Source organism: Mustela lutreola, chromosome 16 (assembly GCF_030435805.1).
Source record: "Mustela lutreola isolate mMusLut2 chromosome 16, mMusLut2.pri, whole genome shotgun sequence".
NCBI classification, from domain to species: domain Eukaryota; kingdom Metazoa; phylum Chordata; class Mammalia; order Carnivora; family Mustelidae; genus Mustela; species Mustela lutreola.
The window spans coordinates 18351449-18377808 of record NC_081305.1 but is presented as its reverse complement, the minus strand read 5'-3'; the positions used below and the strand labels follow the sequence as shown (position 1 = coordinate 18377808).

The 26360-nt window shown below is 57.0% G+C and overlaps 4 protein-coding genes across 18 annotated transcripts in view; 2 read left to right on the top strand and 2 right to left on the bottom strand.

Moving 5' to 3' along the window:
* The window catches only part of EXOC3L1 (exocyst complex component 3 like 1), a 123198-nt gene extending 105205 nt beyond the window's left edge, over window positions 1-17993 (bottom strand). The window contains exons 1-14 of one of the 9 annotated variants that reach the window (XR_009348628.1): window positions 17806-17991; window positions 17458-17551; window positions 17072-17247; window positions 16774-16993; window positions 15627-16239; window positions 15426-15543; window positions 15165-15290; window positions 14963-15063; window positions 14645-14755; window positions 13607-13736; window positions 13362-13484; window positions 13129-13284; window positions 12913-13037; window positions 12521-12803 (exon numbers count right to left, since the gene is read on the bottom strand). Coding sequence is in view for 8 of the 9 variants with exons in the window: in XM_059151740.1 (XP_059007723.1) it covers window positions 12614-12803; window positions 12913-13037; window positions 13129-13284; window positions 13362-13484; window positions 13607-13736; window positions 14645-14755; window positions 14963-15063; window positions 15165-15290; window positions 15426-15543; window positions 15627-16239; window positions 16774-16993; window positions 17072-17247; window positions 17458-17503 (2235 nt within the window). In the remaining variant the exon portion in view is untranslated. Of the gene's footprint in view, window positions 1-12346; window positions 12804-12912; window positions 13038-13128; window positions 13285-13361; window positions 13485-13606; window positions 13737-14644; window positions 14756-14962; window positions 15064-15164; window positions 15291-15425; window positions 15544-15626; window positions 16240-16773; window positions 16994-17071; window positions 17248-17457; window positions 17611-17805 lie in introns of those variants that run through there. The other 8 variants (XM_059151740.1, XM_059151738.1, XM_059151742.1 and 5 more) reach the window with 8 other exon arrangements.
* Window positions 223-3820, top strand: NOL3 (nucleolar protein 3). 4 transcript variants are annotated; one of them, XM_059151786.1, is made up of 5 exons: window positions 223-402; window positions 527-651; window positions 2761-3063; window positions 3229-3588; window positions 3673-3820. In XM_059151786.1, the coding sequence occupies exons 3-5, from the start codon at window positions 2769-2771 to the stop codon at window positions 3678-3680; spliced, it is 663 nt and encodes a 220-aa protein (XP_059007769.1). In that variant the 5' UTR covers window positions 223-402; window positions 527-651; window positions 2761-2768; the 3' UTR covers window positions 3681-3820. The 4 variants fall into 4 exon arrangements, with proteins under 4 accessions (XP_059007769.1, XP_059007770.1, XP_059007768.1 ...); XM_059151787.1 differs by lacking the exon at window positions 527-651 and having other exon boundaries at window positions 223-458; XM_059151785.1 differs by lacking the exon at window positions 527-651 and having other exon boundaries at window positions 224-402.
* MATCAP1 (microtubule associated tyrosine carboxypeptidase 1) lies at window positions 4224-11947 on the bottom strand. Of its 4 annotated transcripts, none has more exons than XM_059151771.1 (8): window positions 11830-11947; window positions 9790-10017; window positions 8632-9245; window positions 8400-8543; window positions 8022-8154; window positions 6763-7068; window positions 6536-6633; window positions 4224-5590 (listed from the first exon to the last, which is right to left on the bottom strand). In XM_059151771.1, the coding sequence occupies exons 3-8, from the start codon at window positions 9187-9189 to the stop codon at window positions 5426-5428; spliced, it is 1404 nt and encodes a 467-aa protein (XP_059007754.1). In that variant the 5' UTR covers window positions 9190-9245; window positions 9790-10017; window positions 11830-11947; the 3' UTR covers window positions 4224-5425. The 4 variants fall into 4 exon arrangements, with proteins under 4 accessions (XP_059007754.1, XP_059007756.1, XP_059007755.1 ...); XM_059151773.1 differs by lacking the exon at window positions 11830-11947 and adding an exon at window positions 11221-11759; XM_059151772.1 differs by lacking the exon at window positions 9790-10017 and having other exon boundaries at window positions 11830-11945.
* A 1031-nt stretch (window positions 17994-19024) lies between the features above and the next one.
* Window positions 19025-26257, top strand: E2F4 (E2F transcription factor 4). The gene is made up of 10 exons (XM_059151756.1): window positions 19025-19671; window positions 20110-20219; window positions 20361-20522; window positions 20845-20888; window positions 21630-21691; window positions 21911-22208; window positions 22702-22896; window positions 24906-24953; window positions 25169-25213; window positions 25317-26257. Exons 1-10 carry the CDS (start codon window positions 19195-19197, stop codon window positions 25430-25432), a joined length of 1557 nt encoding a protein of 518 aa, XP_059007739.1. The 5' UTR covers window positions 19025-19194; the 3' UTR covers window positions 25433-26257.
* The last annotated feature ends 103 nt before the right edge of the window (window positions 26258-26360 follow it).

Sequence of the window (26360 nt, the reverse complement as noted above, 5' to 3'; positions counted from 1 at the left end):
TCTAAATCTCCTGGGAATTGCCCGAGGCCAGAAGGCTCCCCTCCCGGATTCATTCCGTGCGCCTGGGGTGGGGAGGGAAGGCGGACCAAGCCTAGAAGCCCAGGGGTGCCCGGCCCCCCAAAGCCTGCCTCCGGGTGTCCCCAGAACTCCCCCCTTCCCCTCCCCGCTCCCAGTTCCCGGCAGCCCTGGCCGCCCCGCCCCCGCCGCAGCTGCTGCTCCCACCCCCACCCCGCCCTGCCCTTTCTGCCTCGTCATCTACTGCCCCGCGGAGGCTCGACCCATGAGTGGGGCCGCCCGGAACGCTTAGAACCGGGAGCCCCACCCCACCCGGCTGGGGGAGGGAAGAGATACTGAGACTGGGCAGAATCCGCGCCCGACCACCACCAGCCGAGCTCGAAGGAGGTCTGTGAGCACCGCCGCTCCACCGGGTTCTCGCGGTGGGACTGGGTGCGGGGGAGGTAGGGGGAGCCTTGTGATCGCTCTTTTGTAAAGCCACCCGCAGTTTCCCACAACCCTCGCTCTCTAGCATAAGAGACCGCGCAGAGAGGTGGGAGGGAGGCCGAGACCTTCCTCGATGCCTCGCACCTGGAGCCACCTGGAGCTCCGGATTTGGCCTCTGATCGTTGAAGGACTGGCCGGGACTTAATTTCGGTATTCAGTTCCGACCGTTGACTTGCCGCTAGGGCCTGTGCACCCCACACAGGACAAAGTGCAGCACTTGGCATACTGCAGGGAGGAGGCTAACGTGAAAATAACTTGCAGAGCGATGAGGGAGGAGGGGTCAATCCAATCTGTCCCCCAGCCCCAACTTGTACTGAGCAGGTCCTGCACCCGTGACTGGGAGACAGTCTTTGGAGGTCTCCGCTGAAGAGGGCAGAGGGTCCCTGAACACAGTGAAGTGATGTCAGCGTGGTGGTGAGATGCTGCTTCTGGGGCACACAAGAGAAGGAGCCAGTCTGCCTTGGGGACGCTCAGGCACTGGGGTGGACAAGGGGACATTTGAGTCTTGGAGGATGGGCCCCCAGTGTGGAGGGAGGGGAAGGATATTCCAGGCTTAGGGAACAGCATCTGCAAACGTTTACATGTGCCAGGGGCTTGCACGGTTCTCCCAGCACTGTGTGGCAGAGGGAAATAGGTGGTGTGTGTGGGGGAAACCTGGCTGTCCATAGGGGTGGGAGGTGGTTTGAGTGGCCTGGTCACACGATCTTTATTCTCTCTGATGGGCAGTGGGGAAAGGGGACAAGTAGTTGAGGCTGATATTCTGCTTGGCAGGAGATCTCAAAGTTCAAGCTGGACCAAGTCAGATTCCAATTCTGCCCTCTGGTCTCTCTGAAACTGTCTCCTCATCTGTAAAATGGGAACAATAAATCCTGCCCCAGAGACTTGTCAAAGTCACTATGCTTTGGGGGTGATGGGAAGGGAGTGAAGGGTACTGAGAGAGACTGTCACAGGAGATAAGATGATGATGGGGGGCTGAGGGAGGATGCTGATGGAGACCCAGGGAGAGGGGGGCAGGGGATAGTTCTGGTCTCTGCTCAGTAGTCTGGGGGAAGCGCTGACAATGCGGTATGGCCAGGAGTGGTGAAATGACCAGGGAGGCACAGCATGACACCAGGTGGTAGTGAGAGAGACCTTGGAGGCAAGATGGGGCTTGGACTACAACCACTCTCCCAGACCTAGAGCCAGATAGAGAAGTAGGGGAGTGACCTCAGAAGGAGGATGAGACCCAGGAGGGTGCTGTGTGGACAAAGCCAAGGCTAGAGGAGATGAGCTGAGAGAGGGAGTGGTCTAGGGCCTGACCCCTTTGCGGCTTAATGCCAGGGGCCTTACTGCCTGGGTCAGGCCACCCCAGAAGTGATGGGCCATTGTCCTTGCTTGTTAATAAATGGATTAATTTCTACCTAACACCCACTGCTTGCTAGAGACAGGCTCTCAAAATAGGAAGATCCATGGAAGAAAACTGAAAGTTCAGCAGCATTTGTTGACAGCTTTTATGAGTTGGGTCTATGGCATTTAAGGAAGCAGCAAGAGAAGATTCCCAGGGCAGCAAGGAAAGAGTTGGATCTCAGGTGATGTCAGGAGATCTTGGTCAGAGCTAGGACTTAAGAAAATTCAGGTAACCCTGCTCAGGTATGAGGAGATGGGACATACTGGGGGCATTGGTGAGGGGCTGCAGGGACAGCGCATATCCTCGGGGTCAGAATAAGGAGCCCGGACTTCCTTCAGTCGGTGAGGGGAGGCCCTCAGCACTTGTGCTCTGGGTGCAGAGGGGATTCAGTGCTCTGCAGGGTCTAAGCTGGACAGGAAACGCCAGACTAAGAAAGAGGTTAGGATGACAGAAATAGTCAGCGGATAGACTGGAAAAGTCGAGGCTGCAGGCTGGGTATTGGGATCAGCTGGGATCGTCTTTATTCCTGTTACGGTGGGGAAGCAGGCTGGGAAATAGAAGTTCCTTTGGATAAACTAGGTCTGAATAGAATATGGGATCCACAGGCTGCGGGGGCTCAGGAGGGACGTGCTGACTGGGGAGAGGGGTAGAGAGTAAATACGGACCCAGAGGAGTGGAGAGCCACAATTGTCATTTAGGGGATGAAGAGAAGCCTGAGTAGACTGGGGACAAGCCCTCTGCCGAGGAGCTCTCTGGCCGCCGGGCTGGAGGTGAACTTAAATCGCAGCCGTGGGTGTTCACTGAGACCCTGGGGGACAGGTCAAAAGTGGGGAGTCCCGGCTCCCAGTACCTCTCTCCCCTACCCCATGCAGCCCCCACCATGGGCAATGCGCAGGAGCGGCCCTCAGAAACCATCGACCGGGAGCGGAAACGCCTGGTGGAGACGCTGCAGGCGGACTCGGGGCTTCTGCTGGATGCGCTGCTGGCGCGGGGCGTGCTCACTGGGCCCGAGTACGAGGCGCTAGACGCGCTGCCGGATGCCGAGCGCAGGGTGCGCCGCCTGCTGCTGCTGGTGCAGAGCAAGGGCGAGTTCGCCTGTCAGGAGCTGCTGCACTGCGCGCAGCGGACCACGCGGACACCCGACCCGGCCTGGGACTGGCAGCACGTGGGCGCTGGTGAGCGCGCGGAGGCGGGGCCTGAGCCAGAGCGCGGGGCGTGGCATAAAGGGTAGAGTGGGAAACGGAGTACTAGTCTCCCCCACCCCCAAGGGTGTGTGTGTGGGGGGGAGGGATACCGCAGAGGCAGAAAATGAGCCTCAGATACTCCCACCTCCGCCCCAGGCTACCGGGAACGCAGCTACGACACTTCGTGCCCTGGCCACTGGACACCTGAGGCACCTGGCTTGAGAACCACTTGCCCCGAACTGCCCAGAGCTTCAGACTGCGAAGAGGCTGGGGTTCCCGGGGGCTCAGAGGCAGTGCAATCCGGAACTCCCGAGGAACTCAATCCGGAGCTGGAAGCTGGGGCCTCTGAAGAGGCTGAGCGGGATGTCGAACCAGAACCAGAGGCAGAGGCAGAACCCGAACCTGAACTGGAGCCGGAACCCGAACCCGAGCTGGAGCCCGAGCCCGAGCCCGAGCCCGAGCCCGAGCCCGAGCCCGAGCCCGAGCCCGACTTCGAGGCTGGTGACGAGTCTGAAGGTGTGAGGCTACCCAAACCCGGTGCCGGACTGGCGGGAGTGTGGGGCCCACCTGACCAATCATTTTTTTCTCTGTCATCTCTAGATTCCTGAATGCTGGAGGAACACTGACAGGCCACCCCTGCCCAAGCCGCGCGTAGGACCTGGGATCCTGCCCTGACATGTGTCGGGGGTTGCCACCAAGTCTCCACCCGACCCAGGACCACTAGAAGTGAATAAACTCTAGAGGGTCAGCCTGGGCTGTGTGACTCTGGCTTTTTGCCCAGGAACCAGGGTGTGGGTCCATGCCCTTGAGGTTCTGCAACCTGGGCAGCCTCATGCCCCACTGTCCAGTTCTTAGCCCCATTTCATCCTCAGTAGCCCAAGCCACGCTCCCCTGGAGCCCTCAGTCCCAGGCCCGTAGTGTGACAAGGGCCAGACCCCTGGGCCCTGCCCCACAGTCCTTTTCCTCTCGTGAACCAGTTGTGGGGGCTGGGGCTGTGTAGTTACCTGCCCCCCACTTCATGGAAGTCCTTGGGCATGGTACAGGGAAGGGAGACTTCTCTCCACTTAGGGCAGGCTAGAGCTCGCAGCCTTGAGAAGTGAGATTAGGAGAGAGGAATAGGAAGGGATCTTGGGTAGACAGAGCCCACACGCTTCATTGTAATTGTTTTAATTGTCTGGCTTCTCTCTGGACTGGGGACTCAGGGAGGGTTCCCACCAGTAACTGGCACCCAGAAGGTGCTCTACACACATTCACTGACAAGATGAATAAGGACTTTCCAGTTGCATTTCTGAGTTTTACAGATGGGAAAACCAAGGGCAAGGGTGAGAGTGGGAATGGGTCAGCATCACACAGCTGAGTCTGAGGTGAAACCAGAAGCAACAAGCACCTCTATACCATCTTGATCTGGGGGAGGGGTGGCTCAAGACTTGGGGCAACAGCTAGGAGCCTGCCCCTCAGTCTCAAATGTGGCTGTTGCCAGCCTATGCCACCCTCTGCCAGAGGCCAGCTGTGAGGGTGTGGGCAAAGACACAGGAGCAGCACAGGCCATTGGAGGGGCTGGGGGCTGGGGGCAAGGCCAAGTGAGCTCTTGGGCTTGACTCACAAGGCCTAAAGGACTGTGTGTGTGTGAGAGAGAGACAGAGAGACAGAGAGGAGAGTGGGGCTAGGAACTGTTGGTGCCTTCCAGAGGAGCACTGTTCCCTCCACCACACCTTTAGAAGCTGCTGCCTCCCAGCCCCAGGAAGCAGAGCACATAAATAGGGTATAAATACATGAGCAGTGGGAGAGGCAAAATGCCAGAAAGCACACCCCAGCCCAGCTGGGTCTCCACCACCAGGACCGCTGCCCCTTGAGCCTGTGTGAAAGCCAGACCCTCATGCTCAGGCAGTCACCCTAGGAGAAGGGAGATCCCCACCAGGACCCAGTGAGAGGTAGAAAGCGTGAAAGCTGAAGGAGCACCGAGGGGCCAGGTGGGGGAAGGGAGACACTGGAGTATGCAGACACCCAAAACCATCTCATGCAAGAACAAGTTTCTACTCCCAAACCACCCCCCATCCCCATCATGCTCAGCCTCCCTCCTGCCCCCAGGCTTCCCCTCTGTTCAACAGAGAGCCGGACGTAGGAGGGCAGACTCAGTTTGCTTGACATGCTACTACCGGTCCCTAGGCCCCAGAGAGGCTAGCAAAGGACCCAAAGGCTCTGATGTTGCCACTCCTACCTCCTGGGATGCTCCTGCCCTCCAGTTCACCAAGAAACACCCAGGCCATGGAAGCACAGAACAGTCATCTTCATGTTCTGAGAGCTGATCTGGAGCCCTCCGTCCAGAGCCTCCGGCTGTAACTCTCAGCCAGCCTCAGTCAGGCAGCAGGCGGCCCAGTTCTGCCTCATCCAGCCGGTTAGTGGCCATGATGTGCTCCAGCTGCTGCCGGTAGCGTGCCAAGTCTTGCATGAAGTGGGGCACCCGGGTATTGTCCAGCACCCCATGGGGCCGCAGGTGGTCTACATCCTCATAGGACACCTGCAGGAAGGAAGCTGGTCTTCAGGGGGAGCCAGAGGGAGCCATGGCTTTCAAGTAGCTGGTCACTGCTCTCTATCACTGTCTCACTGCCGTCTGCTCCTGCAATGCCTCCCCTTCCCCTCCAGATCCACTCCCAATGTTATACACTCTGAGGCTTAGTCCTAGGTGTGTTTGCTCTCCTAACCCCAACCCAGCTTCTTCCCTCACCTCCAAAACTAGGTATCTAACTGCCTCCTGAACACCTTTCCTGCTATCTCTCTCAGGCACCTCAGACCCCACACCCAATGCTGAATGCCTGGGGGCCCGCTTATGCCAGCCCTACCGGCCTCACAGTTCCCTGGGTCAGCTTGAGGGAAGGGACCTGGAATATCACCCTCCAACTCAGGGTGGCCACTGGGCTGGAGGAATTCTCCTCTCTGAAGAGCTTTCCCTAGCTTGCTCCTCCCACTGCATGGCCACAGGAGACTAGACTGCCATAAGTTCCACAGGAGTGACTGGAAAGGCAGTTTCCTCCTCCCACTGCACTCCCTTCTCTAGGCCTCTCTCTCCATTCCACCTTCCACAGAACATCCACAGGGAGCCTCCTAAAGCAAAAGTGACATTTCTGAAAGCTCTCCTGATTCTTTATTGCTTCAGGTGAAGTTTACCTTCCTTAGCCTGGCACAGATACCCAGAGCCAGACTTGGTGTCTGGCTGTTTCTCCAGCCTCCTCCCCCCAACCTTCCTAACTGCTCCCCTGGCCTGAGTGCTCGCCTCCTTTGAGGTGTGGTATCTACACATACACCTGCAGCCTAGGTCAAGTACCTCTTTGTTCACCTCCCCCCAGGTCTCCCCGCCAAAGAAGCCTGGCACCTAATCCTCAGTTGGGCAGCCATCAGAGGCTCAGGGAACACTGCAGGGACGAGGAGAACTGGCTGGGATCCCTAGAGGTCCGTGGCCCCTCACCTTGCCCAGTGAGGTCAGCAGCGGGAAATCGATGGTCTGGCGGTGCCGCAGAATGCGCACGATGCCATCCAGGTACACCTGATCCTTGCTGAAGCAGCCTGTGGGCGCGAGAGGGTTTGTGAGCCCCTAGGCCGGAGGCCTGCCCCGCCCCTAGGCCTGGCTCAGGGCGTCCTGCACCCGCAGGCCTCCTTCAGGGCACCCCACTCCAACCCCGCGCGGGTGCCCACCGGGCAGCGAGGTGTCAGTCTGGCCGCGCTTGGCGCGCACGCAGTACTCCCAGCGCACGTCAGCGTCCTGCACGTAGCGCGCCAGGTCCTGGAAGAGCTGGCGGAAGGACATGCGCGAGGCGCGGTGGATGGTGTAGTAGAGCAGGGCGGCACGCCACAGGAAGGGCTGCTTGCGGAACAACACGCTGTGCAGGCTGGCCAAGCCCTCCTCCGTGGGGTTCGCTGGCCGCAGTCCGTACTGCAGCCGGCCCTCCGCACTGTGCCACGGCTGCCGCGCGTTGTTCACGCCCCGCAGGTAGTGAGTGCCTACAGAGGAAGGCACCACTGGGTAGGTCATCCTAGGGGACCAGCCTGCGGGCCACGTCCTGCTACCTCCTACAGAAGCTCTAGCCGGTGACAGCGAAGGTGACTCATGGTGACTCACGCGTACTCTAGCCCCTAAATTCAGCCTCTCGTGCAAATTCTTGCCCCCAACCCACGCCCCAAATGCATACTCACCCAACCCCAGGCAGTGGGAAGACCCTCCTTAGGTGAACTCACACCCAAGGGCTTAGAGTCCCCCACACAAGAATCCTTCCCCACCCATCCAGGGCTACACACACAAGCAACTCTCCCAAACCCACACTGCCCCCCACGCCCCTCGGAGAGGTGCAGGAACTCCCAAACCACCGCAGCCCACCATCCCCAAATGTCCATATCAATTTGACAGTCATGCTGATGATCCCAGCGAAAAACATCTTTTGCCCAGAGCTACAGGATTCTTAAATAGGAGAAACAGACAGAAAGGAATAGTAATTCCCGTTCCATGCTCTCCTTTTCAGCTCAACCTATCTCCTCCTAAAACCTGGCTTTATGTCCTCAACTAATTCCATTCCTAGGATCTGGCTTTCCACCCACCCAGGAGGGCCTCCATGTTGGCTGGGCTAGTGGGACCCTCAGGGTACTCCCTCTGGCCTGTCCGGGCCTCAGCAGCCTTGTCCCCACTGTCAAGGGAAATCAGAGAGGAAGTAGAGATGAAGACGAAGAGATACCCAAAAGGAGCAAGAGATGAGGGTGAGCCCAGATAGCGGGCAGGCATGTTCTGGCCTACCTCTGTGAGCCAGAGGGAGGAGGTAGCTGCTCACGAAGGGAAAGGACCCGTCCTCCGGAAGGAAGGGGGAGAAAGAGAGGGGGGTGGGGTTACTGGGGCCCCTTGCTGCCCCCCACCCTGTCCCAACCCCCCTCATCCTACCCACCCACCCACCTACCCACACCCTGACCTATCTCGTGCCGCAGCATGCCCTCCAGCCAGTACTGGCGGGCTCCCGTCAGGTTGATGGCCAGTGTTGGTCGGCTGTTCTCCACCATCATCACTGCCTGGGACAGCAGGTCTTCACTCAGCTGCACCACAACCTGCAGGTGGTAATGAACCTAAGCCATGGCCACCAGCCCTGAGACCAGGATGCAGGTGGACCCACTGATGCCACAGGGCAGCCAGGCCACACACCCTTCACCACCTCTGCTCAGAGTCAGCTCCCACCTTATTAGAACAGGGACGGGGGCTTGCCTGGGATCCCAAGCTGGCCAGGTGTGGAGCTGGGCCTGGCAGCCTGGTTTGGGGCACAGAGTAGAGGGCCTCAAAGCGAGGGCTAGCTCACCTCCCCAACGCAGCCCTCCTTCTGCATGTATTTGCGAACAATGGACCAGATCTGGCACTTGGTCAGCAGCTGGCCCCCCGTTGCAGCTTCGAAGTGTTCATAGGTACCAAACTTCTCCAGGACAGCCTCAATGATGCCAACTGCCTGCACAGAGGGTTGGGGTGGCTGGTCAGATCAGGTGGTGATCAGGATCAGGACCAGGACCAGGATGAGGCAGGCAGGCTGGACTGACCTGATGGATGAACTGTCCAGAAGCCTCACAGTACTTCTCCAGCACAGCCGTGGGCATGGGCTCCTGGTACTCGAACTGTGGGTTGTAGGTGTAGTGGGACTGGAAGAACTTGTCCCGCTCTCGGTCCATATTGGTTGGCCGCAAGGCCACCAACATGCAAGGGCTCTTGCTGGCACCACGGCCTGCATCCTTTCGAGTCTTAGCAATGTGAGGCAGGGAGGCTGCAGGCCGCAGGGTTCCCCCACCTGGGTCCCGTCCCCGTCCAGGTGGGGCCCGACCCTGGGTGCCACCCCCCCGCCGGCCAGTACTATTTACAGTATAGGTGCTCTCACTGCGACGCATGTGGCCACGGAGGCCCAAGTGCAGCTCTGAGTAGGGCTGCAGCTCAGGCCGGGGCCGCAGGGCTGAGGGGATTGACAGAGCCAGGGACTGAGGCCAGGGGTACAGCAGTGTCCCATCTCGGTCTGAGTGCTTCAGTCTATGGCCCAAGGACGAGGGACTGGTTGGTGGGCTGGGGGGTGCCTGTTCATACACCTGAGCCCCTGAGTCCAGCACCATTCTGTCCTGGGGTTCACATCCAGCCGGGTCACTCCAACTCCCCACACTGTCGACTTCTGGGGACACAGAAGGGCATGTGGAGGCCAGTATGAGTGGGTGTCACCTGAGCACCAACAGGCCTTGTGCTCCACAATGCCCTGGCTGGGTGCTCAGTGGGTTCGGGGCCTGCCACCAGGGATCTGGATAGCTGCGCCTTCATCCCCATCCCCGTGTCCATTCCCTCCACCAGGCTCACCCAAGGAAGCTGGACTGGGGGAAGCAGGAGGCAGAATTGATACACTCACCTAGATGGTGGTACTGGAACCCCCTTAGCCTGTGAGCTGCTGGAAGTGAGGCCTGAGCCCCTTCATGACTTTAATCCCTGTGCTCGGCACCCACCCAGACTGGGAGCTGGTATAGTGTAGCCCCAGCTTCTGGGAAGATGGCTGAGGGAGCCTCACTTCCTTTAACCTGCCTTCTACTTATGGCATTTTTTCGGTCTCATCCCTCCCCTCCCACCTGCCCCACCACCTCCGCCAGGCCCAGTGGGCCTCAGTCAGGTTGAGTGCCTGCATGCCCCTTGCATATGTTAGTACTTCCACCAGGAATGGTATCTCTCACCTCTGGGTCATATATTCAAATCCCAGTTAGAATTAGCTTTGTGGGGAGCAGAGGGAGACTTCAGCAAATTCAAGCCAATCCTTGGTCTGTCTCCTATCAGAGGCCTCTTTCTAATGGTCATCCAAGGCCGGTGTTGGCACGTTCACCCCTTGCTCTGTACTAGGGCTCAGAACAATCCAGTTTCTCCCCAGAGACTGACAGAAGGCTCCAGATTCTGAACTCCTTTGCCTGTTCAGGGACACAATTCCAGTATTTCTCCAACATCATCAATCTCTTCCTCTCTATGTATTCTTGCCAGCAGCATAAACACATGCTGTTATTTCTGTCTTAAAAATACAAAACCAAACTCACTTGACCCCACACTCCTCTATCCCGACCGCATCTCCCAGCAGCTGCTCCCTGTTGCAGCACAACACCCATCTGTATGCAGTCTGATTCCTTCTTTTCCTGCTTTCTCTTATGTTTCACTCCAATTAGGCTTCTGTCCCCACTCTCCATTGAAACTGATCTGAGCAAGATCATCAATGATCTTCATATTGATCGGTGCACTTGACAAATTAATCATTTCATTTTAGAAACATGTTCTCCACTTGGGCTTCTCAAGCACACTCAAATATATTCTCCTACCTCAGTGGCTGTTAGTTCTTGGTCCTTCTCACTCATCATTCCTGTCTTCCTGATCTCTTAAAATTGTAATGCCTCAGGACTTGGAAATTCCTATAGAAACTTCTCTCCTTCATTTATGCTTATTCCCAGGGTGATCTCATCCAATTTCACGGTTTTAAGTACACCACTCCAGACTTCTATAAACCTCCAGCCGGTGTTGCCAGTTCTCAGCTCAACATCTTTACTTGAATGTACAACAGGCATCTCCAAACTGAATATGTCTCCTATCTGGAATGCTTCCCCCCAGATAACCGCAGGGCTCACTCTCCCATTTTCCTTAGATTTCTTCACAAAGATGTTATCAGACAAGTCTCCCTAACACACTCTCTTTAAAATAGTAAACCTCCTCTTTCCTCCCCACCACAATCTTCTCTTCTCCATATTATTGGTTTCTAAAGCAGTTATCACCACATGAAGTACAGTATATGTCATTATTAGTTATCTGTTTTCTCCTTTTGAATGTTCACAGCTGTGTCCCCAGAACCCTGAACAGTACCTGATCCAGAGCAGTTGCTCAATAAATGGATCAACCCAAGAGCACTTCTTCTCAGAACTGGAATCATTCCATTCACTCACTATGTTTCCCTATCAATTTCTGATCCCCTACCCCACCTCTCTTCCCTCTGCCTAGTGACCAGCAGTTTGAAAAGATTTCAGGCCTCAGACTTCACTCTTCTCAACTAGCTGTACGCTTTTCTGGACTCCTCACTGGTCTCTGGGTCTCTACCTCCATCCCCACCCCCTCCCTTCTTTCATTCGACCTACCTCTTTGTAATTACCAAGAATACGCCTGTTTCTTTCACGTCTCAGGTTCTTTCGCCAAGAATGCCCTCCCACTTGCCTCCCTGTGGCAAACTCCTAACCATTCCTAAGGGCTCGTTTTAGATCTCACCTCCAGGACGCCTTCTTGGCGACTTGGAGGCTCCCAGTGTCTAGGAGCCTTCTTTACCACCCTAAGCTGTCACTGTCGGAGCCTAGATCCGACACTACCCCCTTAACTCCCTCAGGGCAGGGACGGATCTGATTAACCCCCATGTCCCAAGCACCCAGCACTACATGCGGAATGAATGAAAGATGGTTGGGGAAGAGCCCAGACACAAGGTGGAGTCTAGTGACAAATGAGAGGGTGTGGCCTACGCCAATAGAAAAACTCCCGGAGAGGATAACGTGAAAGAGGAGCCAATGGGGGGGAGAGGAGGGGCGTGACCTGCAGCCAATAAGTGGCAGAGGATGGAGCAAAGGGCGTGACCAATGGGGGGCGGAGCCAGAGGACAATGGAGGGGGGGGGTCCCTGGTTAGGTGAGTAGGGGTCGTGTCGCTCGCCTTCGCGGCCTCTCGGGGGTGGGGGGTTCTGTCCGCGTACCGCGCCCCCACCTGTTCGCTCCTCTTCTCGCCGCCGCTGTTCCCGCTTTGCAACACCAGTCGCCGACAGCCCAGCCCGCGGGAGCGACCGCTGGTGACGCACGCACTCGGGCGCGCGCACGCTCACGGGAAGGCGCGCCTATTCACGTCAAATTCGGCGGCGGCGCGCACCCGAGAACAAAGCTGGGGGTGGGGTCAGGCAGAGCCGAGGGCGTGGTGTCCGCACCAAGTCACGCCCCTAGGCGTGGCGTTATCTTAAGCCCGCCCCTTCCACGAGGACCCGGCGGGTTTCAGCGCTTCACGTACTAGTCAGGGCCTCGACACGAGCTGACTGCCCTGGCGCGGACAGGTGGGGCTGTAGTCCACCTATGGCGGCAGAAGCGCGGGTAATTGCGAACGCAGTCCATACCGGGCTGATGTCAGGATAGGTGAGGTACAGCCCATATATCAGGACTGGAGCCAGGATACCTTAGGCGTTTCACTGAGCGTGAACCCCCTAATCATCACACTTTTATTTATTTTTTTAAAAGATTTTATTTATTTATTTGACAGAGAGAAATCACAAGTAGATGGAGAGGCAGGCAGAGAGAGAGAGGGAAGCAGGCTCCCTGCTGAGCAGAGAGCCCGATGCGGGACTCGATCCCAGGACCCTGAGATCATGACCTGAGCTGAAGGCAGAGGCTTAACCCACTGAGCCACCCAGGCGTCCCAATCACACTTTTATTTTATACCCCCTTCTCCATTACACAATTCAGGCCTCTGGGGGCCATCCCTGTATCCGGAGGGCAGCCGGGCGTCAGGCACAGGGCCCCGAGGGAAGGCAAGAGGATAGCGCAGGAGTAGGTGCTGGGACGAGGCTGAAGAGTGCGCGGTGACCGGCAGAGGGCGAGGGCTGCGGGCCGGCCTGCAAGGAGCTGAGTGCGGCCAGGCGCTGCTCCCGTGACACGTCCCCGCGCAGGTCCAAGAGGGCAGAGATATGATCCTCACTACGGGAACACCACAGAGGTGTGTGTCAGCTCCGTCCCACTCCGCCCGAATCCATCCTCCCTCGCCGCCACCCCCGCCCCGCGCCCCAACCAGAACCAGTCTTCGCACCTCACGTCGGGAAATTTTTGTCGTAGACCCGCCACCTCGAGGCCAAGCAGCATGGGGTCGCGGAGGTTCAACAGATCCCGCAGAGCGAGGAGCACTGGTGCGCACTGAACACTCTCCTCCAGGCCCTGGGCACGGCAGAGTAGGTCTCACGCCCGCCCTGGACCTCCACCTAACCACTGAGACTCCTGCCCATCTTCTCGCCTAACGAACTCTCACCAAACCAAGGAAAAGCTCCCGAAGCTGGGCCGCGTCGTGCTGCAGTCGCTCGGCCACCTGGGTCCTCTCGTGGGCTCCTCGGCACACTAGGCGGCCCTGCATCAGCGCACGTAGGTACTGCAGTACCACCATACGTTCTGCCTCCGCCAGGAGCAGCTACGGAGAGCGCAGTGGATTCAGCACGCCTTTCCCATGAGCGCTTCCCTACTTCCCAGCCTTTCCCTTAAACGCACCTGGGCCGCAGGATTCCGCACGCGCCTAAACTCCTGGCAGAAGCGCGCTGTCCGCTCGCACACATCGTCCAGTAGCTCTGGGCTCGACAGCCACCGGCGTGAGGGCAGAGCCGCGAACAGGGGCTGTGAGTGGTGACAGAAACGCGGTTGGAAGAACGATCCAGACCTAGCATTCCCCCTGCAAAGACGCACATCCAAATATGCTGTATCTCCTCCCCCACCCGCATCCCCACTTGAAGCCTTACTTGGAGCTCTGCCAGCAGCGCCTCCAACACCAGACGGCAAATCCTCCTCTGTAACTCGTCCAGCGCTGTCCCCACCGGAGCCAAAGCTCCCGAAGCCGCCCCTTCGGGCTGCAGGCCTGACACGGAGGAACTGGACCGACCAAAAGTTAAGGCTTCAGGACCAAGGCCAAGGCCCTCGCTGCCCTCTCTTGTCTAGCCACTCTGTCGCCACCTAGTGGTGAAAGTGTGTGGCGCGAGGGGACCAGAATGGCGGCTCTACTTCTGAAGATCTGGGGCCCGGACCAAGGAGCTGTGGACTCGCATCTAGAAGGAACCCAATCAGACCTGCCCCTGGTTTGCAGTGAGACTTCGAGAAAATCATGCCTTTTGGTTTCTGTCTAGGTAAGGAAAGAGTTTAATCCCAGTCAGGAGAGATTCAAACTCATCATTAACTTGTTTGTTCTCTCTGTCCCCCACACCAAAGAACATAAGACCCAAGAGGAAGAGAATATTTTTCTGTTTTGTTCACAGACGTTATGTGGCACAGAGTAGGGCCTTGATGAGTATGTGTTAGATGAATGAATGAACGAATAATTGATACTGGCAGGCAGGCACTGTGGTAGGTACTTCACATCCGTCATGGGATTCTCAGAATGTACCATTATTACCCAACGTAGTACTGATAAGAAAAACAAGATTCAGGGGCACCTGGGTGGCTCAGTGGGTTAAAGCTTCTGCCTTTGGCTCAGGTCATGGTCCCAGGGTCCTGGGATCGAGCCCCGCATGAGGCTCTCTGCTCATCGGAGAGCCTGCTTCCCCCTCTCTCTGTCTTTGCCTGCCTCTCTGCCTACTTGTGATCTCTGTCAAATAAATAAATAAAATCTTAAAAACAAGATTCAGAAAGATCAGGTAACTCATCCAAAGTCACACAGTTAGCAATCAGTAGAACTAGGATGGGATTCCCAGGGCTATGTGAGTCTAAAATTTCTGATGACCTAGTGTGGACTTGGTCCATTCCTAACGGGTTCAGACAGGGGTTTGGTGGGGGGTGTCTGGTACCTGAATGCTGACTGGTGGTTGAGGGTGGCCAGTAGGTAGGGCACGTAATGAGGAGCTGTTGCTTCCCCACTGGTGTGGTCTCGAGAGAATCGGATCAGAGCATCACTAAAGCTGCAAAGGGCAGAGGTAGTTCCTGTACCTGTCACTCTGGAGCCCCCACAACCCAAGTCCCTGCAACTCCAGCCCCACCTCAAAGTAACCCAAGAGCCTTTTTTGAAGACGCCCTTTCCTCCTAGTGTGTCTAATTCACTCAGATCCCCTTTGGGCTGCCCCAGGAGCAGGGCTAGGGGTTGGACGTGGGTCAGTGCCTTGGCAGACCTCCTCAGGAATGTGCCCAGTTCTGATAGTGCCATGCCATGCACCCGCTGCTGCAGTGACTCGCTGACCAGGCTGGTCACGCGAATGTTCTCTTCCAGGATCTACAGGCAGAAATGGGTGACCATCAGCAGAGTCCTAACCCTGTCCCCCCCCCCCCTTTCTCTATGGGTGCTTCCTGCCTGTCTGGCCTTTTCCCACCCACCTGCAACACTATGGCCGGCATAGGTGAGTGGTAGAAGCCAGAAGAGTCTGTGCCGGGTTCCTGCTCTCGGTTCCACTCAGCTACCTCCCCATCCAGTGCCCTCTGCAGCCACTGGGTCACATTGGCCTGGAGGAAGGGGCAAAGAGGGCCAGGATGTAGCAGGGCACTGATCCTGCTTGAGACAGGTAGACATTTGACTCTACAGATACAGGCCCACAGCTGGTGGCAGAGCTTCTCTGTACCTGGGCCCCAACTACTCACCTGAGTTTGGGCCACAAATGTTGCCTCCAGCTGTTCAATGTTCTCCAGGGTCAGGAGGGGCTCCAGCTGAGACACATCAGCCTCAGGCCCCAACTCTAGGCTCCCCATCATCTCTGGCCTGCAGATGGGTAGCCCAGGGTCATTCTGAGCCCCCAGCCTCTGATCCACCCACTTCCCGTTGCCCCAAGGGGACGGACTGACCCCAGGTACACATGCAGTGCCCAGTGCAGCAAGGTGAAGGCATCAGCAGCTCCTAGTCCGGGCCCTTCCAGGAGTTGCTGCAGGCAGCGGCGCAGTCCACTGTGCAGGGTGTGGGCCCATAGCTGGACCACTTTGTAGTGTGGTGGGCAGCAGGGTGCTACTAGTGCTTCAGCTATGGCCAACTCGGCTGGTAAAGCCACCCGCAGGGCTTCCAGCCACCCTGCCAGGGCCCCTGGCTCAGGAAGAAGAGGTGTCCCAAAGTGGGTCCGCTCCAGGCCCTCCTGTAATGCCTGCAGACAGCGCTGCCGCCAGTCCCTGGGGGCCAGCTCTAGGGAGGCCATGTACCCAGCATCCACCTCCGCCACACGCACAGCGGCCACCAGCAAGGCTGGGTCCTCCCTTGCCAGCTGCCCTGCGGCCCCTGCAACTGTTTCCACTGCCCGGCCAAGAGCCTCAGCCAGAGGGCCCAGCCCCTCAAAGACTGGCAACTCCAGGCCCTCCAGAGGGGCCCATGTCTCTTCTTGTAGCTGCTCCAGCTCCCGAAGACACACATATGCTTCCAAGAGCCGCTGGGCATCAATCAGGGTCTGCGTGTGGGCCACTGCAGCTGGCACTAAGCAGGGAGAAGATGAAACAGTCCTGAGTCTCAAACCTCCCACCTGTACAATGGGTACAGCAGGGGATGCTCAGGCCCTAGGGCTGGAGTGATGTATAAAATGTTTAATAAGCAGTACAGCAGAGCACTGACCAATCTGAAAGGACCCAGGGAAGGGCCTAGAGACCTGGTGGGCCAAGTGTAAATTTTTGAGCTGATGGAACAAGAGAAAGTCAGGGATCCTGGAGGCAAGACAGTGAGGAATTCATGGGGCCATGCTAGTGGCTATTTACCCTGTTAAGGAATTATTTCAATAAATTAGCAACCAGGGTGGTCAGAGCCACTTGGCAGAGTCTCAGACCTGATTCAGACAACTCATGCTTGAGAATTTCAGAATCCCAATTTGAATCCTGCTTCATATGCCATTTGAAGCCTGAATTACTCTCTGGAAGGTCCCTGCAATCTCCCACTAGTGCCCCAACCCCTCAATCAGCGATGGGGGTTTTTTAACTAACGGTTGGGGGGCTGAGGCCAGGACCCTTGCACACTTACCTGCCCACAGCCGGGGCAGCAGCTGAGACAGGACCTGCAGCTGCTTGTGCTGTGCAACCTGTTCCCGCAGCGGTTTCAGGGTCTGCGTGGTCTCTTCCATACCCTGTAGCAACCCATGGGCCTGGCCCAGGGCCTCACGGGCTCCCTGCACGGCCTCAGAAGCCTGGGCCAGCTGCCACACGCCAGTCTTCACGCCCTCCAGGTAGGACTGCACCACTGACTATGGGAGGGAGGCAGCCAGTGAGGCCTGGCAGTCCCACAGCACATCCCCAGCACTCCTTTCCCGACCGATGCCCACCTTGATGCGTGCTTCCAGGGAACAAGTACGCTGAACCTCACGGCTGCGGTACTGGCCCAGTCTGGCCAGCTGCTCCGGCCGGTAGAAGATACCCGAGGCCCATTTGAGTGCTGCTCCTCGGGCAAGCTGCTCCGCCCTCTCCTGCTCTGGCCACTCAGGCCCTGGGCAGGAAGAGCCTGGGCAGCCTTGTCAGTTGGGCAGGGCCTACAGGAAGTGGCCCGAACCTGCTCCCCTTCCTACTTCTCAGCCTATCCCCTAGGACAGTCCGATCCATTCCTTCTGCTGCCCTGCAGAGCTCCAGCCAGACCTGGCAAGGGGGATCCAACCCCCCATTCCCATCTTTCTTGCCACCATCCCTCCCTTAGCCCACCCAGAAGAGCTCATACCGGGGGGAAGTGAGGGCTGCACTTCGTCCTTGGTTGCTGAGTCCATGGCAGTCCCTGGAGGAGCCGAAGATGAGGTAGGAGTGGGGGCAAGAGTCTGGGTTCAAGCAGACAGAATGGATGCTCCTGTGAGCTGTGGCCTCAGTCTAGGGCCCTCTGAGAAGGAAGAGGGCTGTTCTTGGGGGATTCTTGCCCAACCCCCTCAGGAAATGAGAAGGAGGTGAGTGTGATGGGGAGACTGGGTTTCTTAGTTTTTCCCCTGTGGACACCAAGTGGGGGAGGGTAGGCCAGGCCTCTGCTGGCCCCCACTGCTGCTCTGAATTGCAGAGGACAGTTTGGTATGGAACTCACCAGACTTGACCAGGCATCGAGTTCTTTCTCCTTTGAAAACAGTCTTGGCCTTGAGGATGTCCCTTTTCCCCAATCTTCAGGGCAGAACTGGGTGTTCTCTCCCCCGGCTCACGAGGCCTGGGTAGTTCCAGCCCACACCTCAGCACGCAGCAGACTTCTCCCCAAGGAAGGCTCTGTACCACCTCCCCGCCCAGGAGCACCCTCCTCTGTCCAAGGCCCCTCCTTCCCCAAGGCCAAATGCTGGAAAGGAAGGAAGCTGAGCCTCTGGCCCTTTATTCCCAACAGGAAAGTGCATCTGCATTGTGGAGAGGGCTGGGCGCCACTTCCTTGGGGGGAGGGGGCATACTCCCTGTGAACCCTGAGTCCTGCCCAGTCCATCCAGGACTTTTTGGTGCTCAGGACACAGACATGAACTAGACGGCCCCAACTTGGGGTGGAGAATAGGGTACACAAATATGGGTGCAGACAACATCACAGTGGAAAAACTGTGTTGATGGCTTTTCCGAAGAGGGTATGCACCTCTGCAGAGAGGAGAGAGGCCAGAGGCTGTTGTGAGGAAGGTGTGTGGTGGGTGATCATGAGAGAGGGGTAGAAGAGCTATGAAAGCTGTGTTTGTCTTAAGAGTTAGAGAGGGCCATGGAGAGGACCACCGGCTAGTACTAATATAGTAAACCCCAGTTACCACCCAAATCCACCCTTCAAGACAACACCACTTGTTCCCCTAGCTGCCAGTAGTGTAGGTTGCTGAGATGTCACAGCTGAGTCTCTCACTTGAAGTTAGGGCACAAAGTCCTGGTAACCTTGCCTGGACATGGACCACCTTGGAAGGGCCACCCCAGTTTCAGTGCCGCTAATAGGATGGCTTGAGGCCTCGATTATAACTGTATCATGGTTTCTGCCCAATTTTGCACGTCTTGTCTTACTCCCTTACGAGAGAGGATCCTCAATAAACTTCCCTGTGGGCAGATCCCTGTCTCAAAGACAGCTTCGCAGAGACCTTGACCTAAAATAAATGACAAATAATGATGGTATCAAACATAACAACATGGTACTAGCCAACACACAATCCTTCCTACCTTCCAGGAACAGCTCTAAGTGCTCTACATATATGTACACATATGAGCATGTTTGTCTTGGTGGGAAAATGGTTATAACTCCTTGGTCTCTGAGCACTGCAGTATGGAGACAAAAGAAAATGAGGCTGGGATCAGGGATGGGGAATGGGAATGGAGCCAAGTGAGCAAGCTAGATGGAGTTAGTGCTTGCTGTTTTGGCAAGAAGTGAGGGACACTAACAGGGTCAGTAAACCCAAGACACTGGGACAGCTTCTAGGAGCAGGTTTGGGGAAATACATTGGCCTCATCAGGCAGCGTGGTCTCCTCTTCTGAAATGGGGACAGGCTGGGCAGCTAGAAAGGTTATTGTGGTTCTCCCTTTACTACTGCCGGGGCTGTCCACCGACTCCCTCCACCTCCCTCCGCATTCTGTCCTCTCGCCCGGGATCCACGGATTGTTTTCGTCCTCTTCGGCGTTTGGACATTTGCTGATGGTTCCCGAAGTTTTGCTGCCGAGTCCGCAGAAAGGAATTGCGCCGGGTTCCCCAGGAGAGCGCAGAGCGGAAGCGGAAACGGCGACGCTGGCGCCGGCGGCCGGGTGGCCAGGAACGGAAGCGGAAGTGGCGGCGGCGCCGGCCTGGCCTGGCCTGGCTGAGGGGAGGCGGCGGGCGGGAGCGATGGCGGAGGCCGGGCCACAGGCGCCGCCGCCCCCGGGCACCCCAAGCCGGCACGAGAAAAGCTTGGGACTTCTCACCACCAAGTTCGTGTCGCTTCTGCAGGAGGCCAAGGACGGCGTGCTTGACCTCAAGCTGGTGCGGCCTGAGCTAAGGGGCGACCGGGAGGATAGTGGACCAGGCAGGCCGGGACCGCTAGTGGGAAGCCCCGGGGCCGTCCAACTGAGCCCTCGGAGAGCAAGCCGCCATCGGTGCGCTTTCTCACGGGAGGGAGGCCGGGAGCTGTTTCATTCATTCGACCGAGGCCATTGAGCGTCAGCTATGTGACAAGCTCTGGGCTGCAGGTGCGGGTCCTCGTGGCCCTCCTCCGCTGGTGTGGGAAGAAGAGCATCAGAAGATCAGTTCAGACTGTGCCAGGCCTCTTCTGCCCCGCGGTCCTGATCTGCTTTGGTGCCTGGGAGAAGGGGTGGGACTCAAGCCACCCCCTTTTCAGATCACTGCCAGGCTGGGTTTGAGGTAGCTGGGGGGACACCTGAGGGTGGGGCTGAGTACCCTGCGCTCTGTTCTGTCTGCCAGGCAGCTGACACCCTTGCTGTGCGCCAGAAGCGGCGGATTTACGACATTACCAACGTGCTGGAAGGTATCGGGCTGATCGAGAAAAAATCCAAGAATAGCATCCAGTGGAAGTGAGTGGGGGCACCTGGGAGGGCGATGGCATCTTTTACTCGGAAGTGTCAGGGGTGTGGGGAGGAGGACACAGGAGAGAGCAATGGCCATGGGACCCAGAGTTCCTGGCAGCTCCTCTAAGCCTCACTCCCTGGGCTCAGGGGTGTGGGGCCTGGTTGCAATACTCGGGAGATTGCCGACAAACTGATTGAGCTCAAGGCTGAGATCGAGGAGCTGCAGCAGCGGGAACAAGAACTGGACAAGCACAAGGTGTGGGTGCAGCAGAGCATCCGGAATGTCACAGAGGACGTGCAGAACAGCTGATATCCTCCTGGCGGTCCCTGCTCCCGGGGAGTGGGCGAGGGGCCCTCTAGTCCAGCTGGGTTTGCTCTGTGGTGCCCTAGACACTGTCCTTCTTGGGAGGATGATCCTGCAGCTCCTGGCCAGGTCCCTGCCTTGGCATCCCTCCTCAAACTCAAAGCCCTTCCCCGACCATTCTTGGTCTGTGATCCTTCTCCATGTAGATCCCAAGGCCCAGGATCTTTCTCTTGTATGTCAGATCTCTGCTAAAGAGCTGGGTTTTCTCTGTGGTCTGCTGTCTGTCACCATAGGCAGGGCATCAGCCGTTCTCCTTAACCCCCACACCTTGGCCTACGTGACTCATGAGGACATCTGCAGATGCTTTGCTGGTGAGCAGAGCCTGGGTAGGGGGCAGTGGGGGTGGGGCCACGCTGAGCCACAGCCCTGAGCAGTGGGCTCAGTGCCCAAGAAGAGTTTCTCTCTTAAGAGGGTTCCTTGGGCTTGCCTAAGAGGGTTCTTTGGGCTTGCCTAAGAGGAACCAGGCAGGGTAAGTCCTGGATTTAAGGGTCATTGGGACTCCATAGAGGCAAATCATACTGAAAGCGTACAAGAATTTTGGGCTGGGTTCCTGGGTCAGTTCCCATCTGCATTGTTTCCTGTGTCTGGCTTCTCAGGCATGACAGAGGCATAAGGGGTCTCAGAGGATGTGTGTATACTCTTGCATGCTTCTCTCCAGGGAACAGTGGTGCTCACTTGCAACCTGTAGTTAGTTGCATTATAGATGTTCCTTCCTCCTTTTCCGTCTTGCATTCTCTGCATTGTTTTGGGGAAGGAACATTGGCCTTGGCTTGAACATCTACTCCTAGGTAGCAGGCCCATCAATCAGGAAGTGAGATGCCCATGGCCAGCAATCCTTCAATACACATGTTTGAACCCAGATTTCCTGGTTACTGACCCTTGGGCTCTTGGTAGGAGAAAAGCTTTAGTTTTCTTCCCTGACCAGTGTGCGGTTTGGGTGAGGTTTACTGTCCTAAGAGACTATATTTTTCCTTCCTTGCTCAAAGGGATAGGCACCCCCATTCTCAGATTAGATTGAGCCCATGGGCCCTGACCCATCCTTGTCATTCTAGGAGATACCCTCCTGGCCATCCGGGCCCCGTCGGGCACCAGCCTCGAGGTGCCCATCCCAGAGGTGGGTGCTAAGCCCAGGCAGGCGGGGTTGATTGAGGGCGGGTGCTGGCTGTGGAGCCTGATAAGTCCCGGGTGGGGCAGGTAGGGGGAGGCCTGGGTTTGGGGTTTATCTAGAAGGACGGGCATCTAGGGCGGGATAGAACGCTGTGGTCCTGGCCCAGGGTCAGGCAGGAGCCAAGCCTGCTTCTACTTCCACCTGTCCCCCATCCCCCACCTCTAGGGCCTCAATGGACAGAAGAAGTACCAGATTCATCTGAAGAGTGTGAGTGGCCCCATTGAAGTGCTGCTGGTGAACAAGGAGGCATGGAGCTCGCCGCCTGTGGCGGTGCCTGTGCCACCACCTGAAGATCTGCTCCAGAGCCCGCCTGCTGTCTCTACCCCTCCACCTCTGCCCAAGCCTACGCTGGCCCAACCCCAGGACACCTCACGCCCAAGTAGTCCCCAGCTGACCACCCCCACCCCTGTCCCTGACATCACTGAAGCCCAGGGGGTGCCTGGTCCAGCAACTGAGATCACAGGTGAGATATAATATACAATTGGTGATGGGTTGATTTCTGGGGCCCTAAAGGCAATGCGTCAGTGTTGTGGGAGGTATACTCAAGAGTTGGAAGAGACCCTGTGGGGTTGTCCTTTACCTGGCCTCCAGCTGGCCTCTCCTTGCTATGGTGGTGAATGAGCTCTTTTTAATAGGGAAGCTCTCAATGTATGAAGAGGTGTCATTGGGTACAGTTCTCCCCAGGTCCACCTGTGTCTCATTTTCCCTGGCAGCTACTCTTAAAGTGTGGCCGCAGCAGCCATGCCATCCTTGAGTCCACTTCCTGCAGGCCTCATGCCCCTCTCTCCTTCGGGGGCTCATTTCTAGGTCACCTCTGTGGCCTGGGGACTGGCCGTGCCTCTGTTCTTGGGCCTGGGAACCGGGGCTCTTGTCATCCTGACTATAGGTTCTAGCACAAAGCTTCTGTATCCTACTTCCTGCTCCCAAGTGACTGGGTTCGGGGGATCTGGTTGCAGTGAGTGGCGGCCCTGGACCAGATAGCAAGGACGGTGGGGAGCTCGGCTCCCTCCCCCCGGTCCTGGCAGCCCTGGACACCCGGCCACTGCAGTCCTCCGCCCTGCTGGACAGCAGCAGCAGCAGCAGCAGCAGCAGCTCATCCGGACCCAACCCTTCTACCTCCTTTGAGCCCATCAAGGCAGACCCCACAGGAGGTGAGTGCGTGTCCCCTGAGGGGCAGGGAGAACCCAGCCGCAGCCACTCCTAGGTCCGAAACAGCTGGAGCTGGAACCCAGCTCATCTGTCTCCTGAGCCAGACCAGAGCTGGCTGGCCCAATGGCCAGCACCCCAGCCTCAACCCTTGCCTCGACCCCAGAGCTCTGCCAGCCTGAGTGAGGAGGCTGCCACCAGCTCAGCACCGGTGCCCCTTTGCTTCCCTTCGTGGGCTACCCAGAACTCTCGGGACCCTCTCATGCCTTGCCTGCCTCCCCTTGCACTTTGGGGTCCGGAAGGCATAACCACCATCCTGGGGAAGGGGCTATGGTACCGCCCTCAGGTTCCAAACGTGGGGGCAGTGCCTTATTGGGGGAGGTGACATCATCTGCCTGGAGTCTTCTATCCATCCTGCCATTTGGGTGTTTGCTTCTTCTAGGACTCATTCTCCTTGGCCCACAGGCACCACTCAGTCTCTTCTCACTAAGTGACCCTTTGTTCTCTCTGTTTCTTCTCTCGTGTTCACTGTGTCGTTTCTGTCTGGACTCCACATCTCTATTACATTCTATGTCTTGGTCTCCTCGTCACCCTCCAGGTTTGCAGCATTCAGGACCCTTGTACTCCCCACCCCACAGGATGCCGGTGCTGCTCTGGAGAAATGGCCTCGCCCTGACTGCTGGCTCCAGCAGGTTTCTGGGCTGATGCGCTCTGGTGCCCTCTTGCTCCTTGGTGTTGCTTTCTGGCATTTATGACACCAACTTTGGCCCTTCTCTCTCACTGGCTTTTTCTTTTTTTTTAAATATTTTATTTATTTATTTGACAGAGAGAGAGATCACAAGTCGGCAGAGAGTCAGGCAGAGAGAGAGAGAGAAGCAGGCTCCCGCTGAGCAAAGAGCCCAATGCGGGACTCGATCCCAGGACACTGAGATCATGACCTGAGCCAAAGGCAGCGGCTTAATCCACTGAGCCACCCAGGCGCCCCTCACTGGCTTTTTCTGATCTTTCCCTTGCACGCCTTTATAAATGTGCTTCCCAGGTCTCTGTTGCACACCTGTGGAGGGTATCCATTCTGGGCAGATTGAATCCCCAGCCTCCAGCTTGCCTAGGTCTTTGTCTGAACTCTACACCTGTGTCCTCGTGCCTTCCTCTGCGTATCTGATGAGCACTTCATTCCTGTGTCACTAACTGAAGCTTGCTTTTTTTCCTCTGTGTGTACCCTCCTATTGGCCCTGGTCCCCCAGGCCTGATACCTGCTTGTCACTCCACTTCCCATTTCCTTCTTGCTTCTCCTGCTCTCCACCTCATATTAACTAACTTGAGTTTTGTCTCAGACATCTCCCATCACTGGCTTCATGTATCCTCAACACTCAGGGTCACTGCCGGCTACCTCTCCCCTAAATTCTTCAGCACCCTCCTCTTTACCCTGCCTGATAGGGATCTGTCTGACACACAGGTTAGGTGCGGCATTTCTGTGTTTGAAAAGGACCTTTAATGCTTCTTAAGGGCCTGCTGGATAAAACCAGAGCCCTACACCTGGCCTGTGAGATCGTCGGGTGCCAGCACACCTCTCCACTTTCGTTTTCCTCTGCTTCCCATGTGCTTCCTCCCAGTCAGACCTTTGTAGCAGACTTGTCACCCTGCAGCACCAGCCCCTATTAAGTGTCTGCCTCTTCCTCTGTCCAGGCAGCATGGGCAGGCATGAGGGGGCATCTGCCATCGGACAGGGCATACCTGTCCATAAAGGGAAGGGGTCTGCTGTCCTTCTGTAGCACTTCTGAGTTAGAAGGGCTGTATCAGTCTAAGGATGGGCCTTTAGTACCCTGGGCTCAGCATTAAGGAACTCACATCTAGCAGGGGAGACTGACAATGCCAGCTTGGCCTGGGGCAGGGCCTCCATCTCCTCAGCTGTGTGGAGCCCCAAGATGGTGGTGTAACATCTGAGGAAGGTGGAGCCCAGAGTGGGATCAGACTGGATCTCTGTGTCCCTGAGCATGGCTTTCTTGTCTTTCAGTTCTGGAACTCCCCAAAGAGCTGTCAGAAATCTTTGATCCCACACGAGGTAGGTCTGCATTCTTCCATGGGGTAAGAGCACAGCTCATTGGGTCTTTTGGTTGTTCTCTTGCACTTCTGAGGACCTTTGATTATGCTTGGTACCTGGGCAAAGAGTAAAGTTCCTGATGGGTGGCTGGCGGGTCCTGAAGGGGGGTCTTCATGGGCTTTAGTAGGTGGAGAGCTGGGAGCCAAAATGTAACTGAGCTTTTCTTTCCTCCCCAGAATGCATGAACTCAGAGCTGCTGGAGGAGCTGATGTCCTCAGAAGGTGGGTGGCCCAGGAAAGTGGGGGGTGGGGGGTGGGCAGGGGGTTGGGCAACTGCTCGCGGTGGGGGTCTTGGCCCAGAGCCTCAGGCTGGTGCTCTCTGCAGTGTTTGCCCCCCTCCTCCGCCTTTCTCCACCCCCTGGAGACCACGATTACATCTACAACCTGGACGAGAGTGAAGGTGTCTGTGACCTCTTCGATGTGCCTGTTCTCAACCTCTGACTGACAGGGACATTCCCTGTGTGGATGGGACACAGACTGTGTGACCTGGGGGGCTGCCTGAGGACCTCCCCCACTATACCCCTACACAGCTTGAGAGCCACAGACTCCTGGCTTCCCCAGCCTTCCCTCACTGCAATTCTGAAAACTCCCACTCCTCCACGAGCACCTGTACCGTGCTAGGAAAGCAGGGGCAAGGGGCTCGGCCCTCTTTGCCATGGAGCCAGAGTGTTTGCCTCTCCTTTTCTGGGGCTCTTCCCCCACCTCATGCCCTCTCCGAGCCCTCTCAGAGCCCAGGCTCGGCTGCCACTCAGTGGCACAGAACTGAAGACCTGCCATCACCTGCATAGGGCAGCTTGTCCAGCCCCCACTGCCCTGTTGCAGCCAATACCTCCCAGTCTGAGGAGGGAAGCCTGGGGTGGAGCCAGAAGCTTGCCAGCACTACCCCTAGCCTCCTTCGAGTCTCCCCACCCCTGACCCTGCAGCTCCCCCTGGACCTCTCCCATGTACTCCCCCATCTGCTGGGCTCTTAGTCCCAGGACCTATAGGTGGTGGGGTTGGGGGGTGCTGCTAACAGGAAGGAACAGAGAGGTCTTTAGCTAGAAATTTGGGTGGGTAAGCCCCTGAGGATTGGCCCAATCTGCTGCCCTGTAGGTCCCCCGCCTTGTTTATTCATTTACCCTCATTTAGAGCCATTTGCAGAGATTTAGAAAGATTTGCAGTAACGAATGGATTCCTATATAAAGATTATTTTTATACTTTTTGCAGCAAAAGGAAATTGTAATATTTGTACAGTATCCAAGTGAATAAAGACCATGCCTAAGGCTATCTCTGATCTGGTTCTTTCAGGGCCTCTCTCTGGAATTTTTGCTGGGTTGGTGGTGGGGCCGGGCGGATTACCTTTCCTGGAAAGGGAGGTGTGGCTGCTCTG

Excerpts from the sequence above, each read along its gene's own strand:
- NOL3 (XM_059151786.1), top strand. The coding sequence starts at position 2,769 with ATGGGCAATGCGCAGGAGCGGCCCTCAGAAACCATCGACCGGGAGCGG. Across the intron at positions 3,064-3,228 it reads CTGGCAGCACGTGGGCGCTG|GCTACCGGGAACGCAGCTAC; the intron begins GTGAGCGCGCGG and ends CCTCCGCCCCAG.
- MATCAP1 (XM_059151771.1), bottom strand. The coding sequence starts at position 9,189 with ATGGTGCTGGACTCAGGGGCTCAGGTGTATGAACAGGCACCCCCCAGC. Across the intron at positions 8,544-8,631 it reads CTGGACAGTTCATCCATCAG|GCAGTTGGCATCATTGAGGC; the intron begins GTCAGTCCAGCC and ends CCCTCTGTGCAG. Across the intron at positions 6,634-6,762 it reads GACTGACACCTCGCTGCCCG|GCTGCTTCAGCAAGGATCAG; the intron begins GTGGGCACCCGC and ends TCGCGCCCACAG.
- E2F4 (XM_059151756.1), top strand. The coding sequence starts at position 19,195 with ATGGGGACAGGCTGGGCAGCTAGAAAGGTTATTGTGGTTCTCCCTTTA. Across the intron at positions 22,897-24,905 it reads CAAGGCAGACCCCACAGGAG|TTCTGGAACTCCCCAAAGAG; the intron begins GTGAGTGCGTGT and ends CTTGTCTTTCAG. Across the intron at positions 25,214-25,316 it reads GGAGCTGATGTCCTCAGAAG|TGTTTGCCCCCCTCCTCCGC; the intron begins GTGGGTGGCCCA and ends TGCTCTCTGCAG.